At 33.1% G+C, this 10,694-nt stretch overlaps 1 protein-coding gene across 4 annotated transcripts in view; it reads right to left on the reverse strand.

Annotated features, from left to right (window-relative positions):
• Nucleotides 1-10,694, reverse strand: part of LOC119637707 (cuticle protein 16.5) — a 136,644-nt gene continuing 125,950 nt past the window's right edge. For all 4 annotated transcript variants that reach the window (XM_038033909.1, XM_038033908.1, XM_038033910.1 and 1 more), the window contains exons 2-5: nucleotides 3,238-3,481; nucleotides 2,819-3,010; nucleotides 326-485; nucleotides 1-241 (exon numbers count right to left, since the gene is read on the reverse strand). In XM_038033909.1, coding sequence (XP_037889837.1) covers nucleotides 178-241; nucleotides 326-485; nucleotides 2,819-3,010; nucleotides 3,238-3,481 — 660 coding nt within the window. In that variant the 3' untranslated portion in view covers nucleotides 1-177. The remainder of the gene's footprint in view (nucleotides 242-325; nucleotides 486-2,818; nucleotides 3,011-3,237; nucleotides 3,482-10,694) is intronic.

Raw genomic sequence — 10,694 nt, forward strand, 5'->3', positions numbered from 1 at the left:
TGTTTAATTTAATGCCAGCGCATTTCTCTTACTTTGTTTTTCCTTTTTTCCTAAGTACAATTTAAATAAAGATTTAAGAAATGATAGCAGTTATTAAGAGAACTTTATATTTTAATATCATTGACAACGAGTAGTGGGACTCTCTTGTGGTTTAATGTAATTATAATATTCAGTATTTTAGTAGTGTACTCCATGTCCAGAAAATGATGTGTGCACTACAGCGGGAGCAGCAGCAACAGTTCTTAAATTTAAAAATAGACATTTTTTATGTAAGATATAACATAAATTAAATTTTTGAAAAAAAGATAAAAAAATTCGAACTCACTTGACATAGGCGGGGGCAGCAGCATAATGGGCAGTGTAGGCTGGTGCAGCAGCGTAATGGGCAGTATAGGTTGGTGCGGCGGCATAATGAGCCGTATAGGCTGGTGCGGCGGCCGCATAATGAGCAGCATAACCATGGCTACCAACCAGAGCACCATGTGCTATTAAAAAAATCTCATATTTTAAAATAGCTTGCGAAGAAAAGAAAAACTTATAAAAAAAAAATAGTTCCAAGTTATTTTCTGGGAAAGAGCAATTTCATATCGTTTTATTTCGGATATTTAAGTCGATTGACTGAAGAAAGTTTAGAAAAGTTATGCATTGAAGCCCAGCTGGGATATTCGAAAGCATCGAGCAACTATGTTATTTTCGAGCCGCAGCATACAGGACTGGAACAAATAGCGGACTAATTCGAAAATGACAAACTATGCACAATGGCAGTATTTTGTAAAAAATGCAAGTTCCTATTCATTAACTTGAAACCTACTGAAGAAAACGTATTGTTCCACTTGCAACGATATTAGGTTCGTTCGCGCTGGCCCAGGATTCTATTTCAATTTTTGAAGCTTAAGAGCACAAAGAGCAAAGAAACTTAGGTTAGAAGTTTACGTATACTAAGCTTATATATATAAATTAGTTTATATATTTATCTAGGCTAAGTTTCTTTTAGACATCTTTTTTACGCATTTGTTATTATTACAATCGCTCCAGCTATGAAGGTAGGAATTAGACCCCACATTTTGTCGCACGCTGGCCCAATTTGTCTAAACATGTCAAACTTCGCCAGATAGATAATTGAAACTTGGCATATATATATCTAGTATCTATGTTGTAATAGTTATAACAGAGACTAATATGTACCTTAGCAGCAGTAGTTATTGGAATAAAAATAGTTACAAAGGACCGACCAAAGCGTCCATTACTATTAAAATTATTTACGATAGATGTTTAGGATTCACACTGAAGTGAATATAGTCGACACTAATTTCATAATTAAGATGGGCCATTTCTTTTTTTTATTTACTACTTGCTAAGTGACTGATATTTATTGAATAAAGTTAATTGTGATACTTTTAACCAACTGAACTTTTAAAACTTTCGTGCAGTGCTGTGCAAAAATAATGGTAACTCATGCATACTGTTCCCATTACTGATTCCTGAACCCTTAGAAATGATTAAGAACATTTCAATATCATATCAATATAGCGTATCAGTTGTGGGAGTTTGTTCATTACAAAATTGGGTCGCCATTGCCATTCGAGATTTAAGCCGCCCCGGTCGTATAATATAGATTTTTTTTTTTTTGCGGCTATATCAAAGTCAAGGTCTATGCTGACTGGCTACTAACTTTGAAACATTGATCTGGCTACCGTAGATAAAACACAAGTGGTGTTGAGCAGCGTAATTAATAATTGGAAGCATTGCGTGCGTCAACGTCTTCAAAGCCGTGGTGATTATTTGGAGGATTAGTTTGTTCAAAACATAAATCCAAAGCGTAGCTTGAAATTAACATGATACATTGAATCATTTTTTGTTTTCAAATTTTAAAAAGTTGGTTCAAAACACGTGAGGCGACCATATTTCATCAAAATACCTCAAAAATTGCGATCTATAGTTTGGACACAAGCAAACCCGTCGGACACACGGGCATTCTGACATTCTGACACGGACTTTCTGACTCGATGGGTATAAAGGAAGATGGGTCTATCTTAACCCTTTCGGAGTGTTACACATGTCCGCACAAAGTTATTCTATTATAAGTGGTGCAAGGTATAAAAACTAGAGCGAAGCTATTAATTTTTGGTAACTGGAGGCGCACTGATAGACCGGTTTAGGTAAGTTTCGAACTTTACCTTACCAAAAAAATGAATAAAAACCAAACCAAACTTATTTTCTTAGACAAAATTTTGAACTCGTTATTGTGACTTCAACATATGGACAGTTATCGCGTTAAGGAAGAAAGTTTGTACTTTGGGAGGTCTCCATACTTAGTTCCATTTTTATGTATGCAATTGGTTTTGTATCCCTGCAGATAACGAAAAATATATGTTAAACAGAGACAGTTTTTGTTTTCATCTTCTATTTTATTTGTATTGTGTACGGCGGAAAAAGACAAATATTTCAGTGCTGAAGCTTAAACGCTCTGAATGGCATAAAGGCAACTACAAGTGATTTTGTAGAAAAAATGGCGGTAACAAAAGAGATAAATTTAAAAATGTTGCTTCCTATAAATAAATGCGCAAATGAAATTATTTTAATTTAGTTTAACCTAAAATTTTGGTTAGAAATGAATAAATTAATGATCTTAAAGAATTTGGGTTGAATTGCTTGTAAATATCGTTAGTAACTATAGACCGTTACTGTTGTTTTATATTAATTTCGTAATAAGAAAATTTAAAATCAATTCCAATTAATGAAAAAAGCATTAGGTAGTTAGTTTGATAACGAAACAAATGGCAGGCATGAAAACATGTCAAAGGTCAACACAACCTACCGATAACCGGAGCAGCAGTATATTTGACGGCCGCTACAGCAGGAGCATGTGCTACATAACTGTGGCTAAGCGATGGGGCGGCGGCAGCATAAGTGTAGCCATGAGCGTAGGACGGGACAGCATGGGAAACGGAAATGGCAGGAGCGGCATGAGCAACAGGTGCAGCAACGGCGTGTGCGACAGGCGCGGCAACTACGTGAGCAGTTTAATTTTTTTAATTTGCAAATCATTTTTATGTTAGGTTACCACATTGTGCAGGTTAATTTTTTTATTGATATACGTTAGGGTGAAACATAAATTGAACATGTTTAATGATGTCTATTGTACGTGTTTGTGCTTGCGCTATGTTTAAGTATGTGCTTGGGTTTACTATGTTTGAGCTGGCGTTAGAACTTAGTTGGTATTATTTCTTAACTCACCAGGGGCAGCAGCATAAACATCGTTACTATGACTCGTACGTTGTACATGCGATGATGAGTGTGCTGTTTCTACCGCGGTTGAATATTCCGACTGTGAGTTTTGTCCATAATGACCCTTAACGGTATGCTCTTGCGTTTGTCCGAATGACTCGGCATCAGCGGCAGCAGCCGATATAGCATAGGCAGCCGGACCGCCGGGCATAGCATAAGCACAGGCAATCAAAGCCAATAAAACAAAAATGATCTGTATTCGATTAAAATTATTTCAATATAGGTAAAAAAGAAGCAAAAACATTATAGTCAGCCAAGGCCGACTATTAAATAACTTGTCGTCCGCCCTCATTTATTTTTTTGATAAAATGTTAACGATTGTGCCTTGTGTTCTTTTGAAGGCATACCTTTGATAGAAGCAGTTATATAAGATATAAAAATTCATCTACTTAGTTTAAATTTGATATCGATAATTTTTATATTAATTTTCTACATTACCGACTAACTTTCATCATAAAATATTAAAAATTACACCTTTTTAACAAATAAAGCCTTAATTTTCATAAAAACAGTTACATGATAGCGAGTCAAAAATTCGGTCCATTCGTTTAAAATTTTTTGCAATTACTCACCAATTTTTGTCAAAAATGTCTGAAAATTGTAATTGTTTATACCTAATCAATTTTTTAAATTACGAGGTTATATGAAGTCATAAACCTCCCCTCCCAAAACACTCCAGTATACCAAATTCCCTCGAAATATATCCACAATTGTCACCAGTAAATTGAGTACATGGGCAGGCATCCTCACAGAATTAATATACTCTGGGTACTGAATTTAGTGTAAGGGGTGTAGGGATTAATTATATTCGATTATGGCTGAATCTCTCCTATCCGTCCTCTTTCCCTCAAAAAAAAAAAAAAAAAGCAATAAGATCTATTGAAATCCGTTTTCACCCTTTCATGACCTTTAAACCTATTTCTAATGCCAACTAACCCATGGAAGATTAAGATGCTCAACAGCCGCATGTGCAACCACATATATAACAAAGTTTATCGTCGGATGGGGGTCATCTGATACGATCTGATGAGTGTCACACTAAAGAGTTAGTCGAGCACTATATTATATCCACCATTATAAGATGGGGGTATACTCATTTTGTATTTTTTCATAACGTATGTAATACCCAAACGGAAGCTTCAGAAACCCTATAAAGTATATATATATACTTGATCAGCGTAAAATTCTGAGTTGACTCACTTGTCTGTCCTTCTCTGTGATGTTTTTTATTGGCACTCTTCTGATCGTAAATACAAAGATATCGACTTCACATTTGGTAGAAACATTGGAAGATTTTGCACGCAGGTTGGTATTGAAAATGGATCAAATTGGTCAGAGTAGAAGCTCGCAATGAACCATAAACTGAACACAACTTCGTGTTTCTTAACAAAACTTTGTGGGGTTTTGCTCGTTATTCAGAATTTATAAAAGTTCGGAGGCTGAAATTTTTCGCATTTATTTTACAATGCACTCTTTACCTAAAAAAAATAAAAAATCGGCCGTACCCGCACAAAGTTACAAGTGATTAAATTCTATTTTTTCAGTTTTTTGAGGTTTTATTCTTATTTATCATAAAGCAAACAAAACAGAATGTTTTAAACTATTTTGGACATTCCTCAACTGCAGGCTAATTATCTGTCTGAAAATGGGTTAATTCTAAAATGAATGCGGTAGACACCGCAATTACCTTTTTCTTAATAATATCAGAGATGCGGGTATCAAACAAAAAAACTTGTAGAGAAGATTCAGAAAAGCATAGTGGTAGTGCAAGATTCGGCCCCGGTCGAATGTTACTCTTTTATTTGTTTTTATGTGCAGTAAATTCGATAACACTAGATATTCATTAGAAATTTTTGATATTTGTAATAACTTATATCAAATTTTTCGTGTTCGCAATAAAACTGCTGACTTCTCCTTCTATCATAATTAAAATTAAACTGTGTGTCTTGTCTAGTTGTATTTTTAGAAACTTGTCTATTTCCATAAATCGATAATTCCTACCCAGCCATAGCTTGATACCAATATTTTGGACTAAACTTCCGAACGAATGGCACCGAACGGACTATCTTAAATATTAACTTGAATATCAACTAGTCGAGGGAGATTAACGGTACTGTATCATCATCAACAAATCAATTAAAATCATCATGGGAACTGCATCATCTTTTTTCTCTGCTATCATTCTTATTATGGTTATCAACCTGAAACTTTTATAAAAATTTTGTGTTAAAAGCTCAGATTTGGATATATAGGTCTTGTCATTTACATGTCTGATCTATTCTTCTTTTATATACCAAAAAAAAATAAATAAATAAAAAATTAAAAAAAAATATCAAGTTCGATATATTGCATATATTTTGGCCATTTTGTCACTCGAAAAAGGCGTTTATTGAGAAAAATTGGTACAATCAAAATATTTTTCATTTTGTCTACAGCTTTTTCCTATCCTTTCTTCTTCAGCATTTCGAAACCGTGTGCCATCGACCTGAACAAGTAAGAATCAGAAGGCGCTGGTGAGTACGCTGGGTGAGGCAGATATTTCCATTTTACTATATGTTTAACAACCTTTAAAACGTATGGCCGAAATAGCATTTTCAGTCAACTAGTGTTATAGCCATTTTCTGCCCTTTCGGTTCTTTCCTATAAAATCTGAACATATGCAAACGGTTGATTCTTCGGTTGCTATTCAATACAGACAAGGTGAACGCTTATCACCGGCGGATACACAAACTAACAGGTAGGCGACGCTAGATCGATTTATATATTGATGTCAAGCAGGAATTTGTATATATGGTTATCAAAAAAGTCCTTTTTTTTAAATTGTAATAAAATCTAAATGCTAAAAGATATCAATATGAATTTTCCTTTACTTTTAGATATTGATTCATCGAGTAAAAATTCAACCCTGGAACACCTATGTTTGCCAATTTTTCACATAATCTGCTCTTATTTCACTAATAACACGAAAAATCTTGGCGAGTAGGATCATAAAAAAGGAGACGTGGTTTATTGGAGTAAGTCAATATTCCAAGATAACTTGAAAGTAAAAGGTCCAATAAAGTCATATCGTACAATCTTTGTGGTAAGCTCTTTGGAGATTACACGATCATTGAACTCTTATTCCAATAAATTGACTATGTCATGAAAGGTAGAGCATGTTGCACCGTTTTGTTGAACCCACAAATCGTCCAACACCTACTATCTAAATGTAACGGTGAGTTCATTGTTGTCATAATAATCGACATCGACAATTTCTGTACGCTGTACGCTATATATTGTATTCTACCATTAATGACAACGTTCAAACGCGATATTGAAAAAAAAAAATGGCTCAAATCGCAATCAAAAATGTGTTTGATTTAGGTTCATTTTCGAAATTACAGCAGATATGATTCTATATATACTATAGAATAATAGTGTTACAAGCGTTATAAGTTCTTCTTCTCAGTGGTATGCACTCAAATTATAAGTTGCATGGAATATGAAACTTTGCTAAAATTATAATATATCTTCAGTTGCATATTGCATTCAGTAGCCTAAGACATCGTCTGTAGTCCCATCTTTCATACGCAACACTTGTATTAAAAAAGAAAATTTTAATATTTTATAATATTAAGTATCCGTGATCGGCTTTTCTTGTTTTTGTTTAGGTAGGTTGACGTGAGAACACTTATTCATAAGGTATTTTGAAGCATCAACTAATTACTTCTGATAGTTCTGTGTTTATTATATAAGTCTTTGCTTGCTTAAACGATGTAAAGAGAACGTTAACAAAAAGAATTGAAAACATTATAATCGGCCATTAAATATTCTATCTCACTTGGTCTAACACAATTCTTCCGTTACTTTAATGATAAAATATCAAAACTTCTCTATTACTTTTATCAAAAAATGTGCCTTTCATGGAACCTTTTATATGGGAAAGGAATCACATCGAGAACTAGCATGGTTTAAATTTAGCAGTGTTAGTTTTTATAGCAAAGATCTTATTGCTTTGTTTTTTTATATCAGTCTTCTTCTTAAGTTAGTAAAAAATAGATCTTGTTGCCATACAATGGCTTACTCTTCATATTGAATAAGCCGAAACCGTATTACTTTGCGATTTTTGTCAGGATAATGTAAAAATTGTAATTTTTTTCACGTAATGATTTTTTAAAAGTAAAGACTTATCTCGGGATTGGTTCGTAAAAATTTTCTACTCTAATCTATTTTTCACAAAGTTCGTGCTCGATCCAAGACACATGCGTATTCGTCATAGCAAAAATTGTGATATTTAGATTGAACATAAAAACGAAAAGTCCGACGTTTGGGTAGGCGGACAAACGGGCTTTAAAAATGATGAATTGATTAGTGTAAGAAAATATGAGTTTATTTTAATCACTTCCGAGTGCTACATACATGCTTATAAACTTCACATATTTTTAGAACAATTGTTGTAGAATAGAACTATTTTCGCTGGATATACGATTAAATCGCGTTATTTCTTCACATGTAAATATTTGAAAAAAACGTGATTTTTTGGTAATTCATAGCTGGAAATGTAATAATACCAATATATACCGAAAACACTTAAAATACATTTGATGTAAACAGTTAAAATAACAATAATTATACACTTTCAATAAGCTATGTACTTTTCTAATATTCAAATTGAGTTATCGCAGACCTTTTTTTTTTTCAATAAACTGGATGAATCTGCAAATGCACATAAAAAGTCGAACGAGGTTTGTTTGCCTAAATGAATGAAAGATAGGTTGGCAAAATTTGCTTGGCACATTAAGCAATGTTCAGCACAATTTACTGAATTATTTTTGAAGCATAGATGCAACACGCCGACATTATATAAACATTTTTAACCAAGGTGAAAAACGGATTTCTCTTTTAAATATGACTATTTATCATCTATCTATCTCTTACTATCGCGATTATGAAACGGGACTTGTTCATGCATAAGCACCAGTCAATCTAGATATCGGATATACCGGGTTAGCGCATTTATCGGGCGGAAAATCATGTGCAGAGTTTGTCCGCGTACTGTTCTGTCCACTATGGATAAACTATACTTCAACTGAAATTGAATTCTATACAAGTACAAGTCAAAAAACGAATTGTCCGTTCGATGTAGGATACATTTTTGCTTTTAATAAACGCATAATTCAAAATGATCCCATTATATGACTCATTTTTCTCCATATTGTAAATGGAGTATTCTTTCGTTGATGAATATAATTCAAATCATTATATGTAAACCGGCACCGCACGTTAAACAAATTCCAACAATACATAAATTTAGTTCGAAAAGGCCCATAAGTTGAGTACTTTCATCTACTTTTCCATACGCATACATATTAATATTAAACAAGGTTATTATTACCGTTTTCCTTGACAATAAAAATTTATGTTAAGAAACTGTTCACTTCTTAATATATCGTATGCCGCGAATGCATAATATACCCACATTATGGGAATTTGTATGACATACTATGGATGAATGTACCATTTTAACCGGTGATATAAAATTTTATTGATTTTATTTTACTAGTCGCATTTAAAATATACATAAGCAAAAAAATATATTATCAGTAACTACGTACGATGCTCGAATGCCTTTGTTATCTTTGTTTTATATTGTACTGTTATATGTGTACCACATTATTAATATGAATGTGTTCAATTATCATACAACATTACAATTTATTACAACTAATATAAAGTCTTTGTAAGCACTATCAGGAAAAAAGAAGTGTATTAATTTTCCTATCTTTCTGTATTATTCAGAAATAGATAGCAGAGCTTTTATGAAGAAGATACGTATTTCTGATGAAATGGGAATCCGTAGATGATAAACTCATTTTTCTTTGTCGCTCTTGCTATTATAAGGCTTTAAAAAAGGAATAAGACACACGAAACTTTCAAACTTTTAATTAGAATATGAAAAGGAAGAATATGTCGTAAAAATAATTTAATATGTGTCCATAATAATTAAACGACAAAAAGCCGTTTAGAAATTTTAAAAAACATACGCATCGCAGTTCATATCGATCTCGAAATTTTCTAAAAACCTTTCAATTCCTCTAACGCCAAAAAAAGAGGGCAATTTATAATTATTTTAGTTTAATTACCTTGCAGGTGTTCAATATTCAATTTAATACTACACTGTTGTTAATTAAGAAGCCTTGTTTGATGGAATAGAAGGGTAACAAGTAAGAAAATTAAATTCGGTCGGGACCGAAGCTTTTATACGCGTCACAGTTTACCCCAAAACGAGACAAAAGAAGTAAAAGAACAAAATTCTCATGCTCTATAAAATGGAGTGGGTGTAGTTGATTACGTTTATTTTCAAAATAAAAGCTTTTGTCGTAGGGGCATGTTTGCGCTGTAGGCGTGGTTTTTGAAAAGTTTAGGTCCATTAAAATTTCTTTTGCAAATTTTTAAATCATAACTTCATTTTCGCTAACAAGAGAATATTTACTACATATACTACAAAATAACGTAAACAGACAGATGGACAGACGAACAGGCGGACATGTTTAAGTGCACTCAAGGGTTGAAACTGGCCCTAATGTATATACTTTGTGGGGTGTTTGAAGCTTGTTTCTGCGCTTTATAAAATTATTGAAAAAAACAAATTAATTTTTAAGCATTTTAATAATGGGTAGGCGTGGTAAATTTTTTCCATTTGCGTATAGGTACTGAAACATGACTGATAGAATATTTTTTTTTTTTATTTATTTATTTATTTATTCTACTTATACTAGAAACTCAACTAAACAAATAACAGTCGAGTTCAATTGGCTCTTAATGCAAAACTTATATTAATTAATAATAAAATTTAGTATAGGTACAATAAAACAAATAAGAGGAAAAAATAAAAGAAAAAGAAAAAAAAGCATGTACACTATCAGCATAGGGCCACACTTACAACCGGTACAGGACCAAATTGCAAATGAACCCCTAAACCCCTAAATTGACAAAATTTTCGAAACGTAACGACTTTTTAAGGATAAAAGCTAGTTTAAATACGACATAGGTGAATCTCGCGTATTAAGCAATGTTGCTTTAATGGACTTTAAAGAGTCCGATAACGAGAATAAATGGTAGACGTCATTTAGGTTCTTGCAAACGACTCTGAGCGGATTGAACAGCTCATAATTAAATTTACATTGACTAAGCTTAGCCAAGATAAAGTGCCTAAAGAAACGGTTAGGGACATTAAAGCTTATTTCACCAAGTAATGAGGGCGAGTCAATAGCACCATTTATTACATTAATTAGAAAGGAAACGTCAAGAACAAACCTACGTTTCTCAATAGACGGTTGGGACAGCAGAAGCAACCTATTTTCATACGGAGGAAGAGAGGCAATCGGATCCCAACCCAAATTTCTCAGGGCAAACAGCAAGAATTG

Source organism: Glossina fuscipes, unplaced genomic scaffold (assembly GCF_014805625.2).
Source record: "Glossina fuscipes isolate IAEA_lab_2018 unplaced genomic scaffold, Yale_Gfus_2 60, whole genome shotgun sequence".
NCBI lineage: Eukaryota > Metazoa > Arthropoda > Insecta > Diptera > Glossinidae > Glossina > Glossina fuscipes.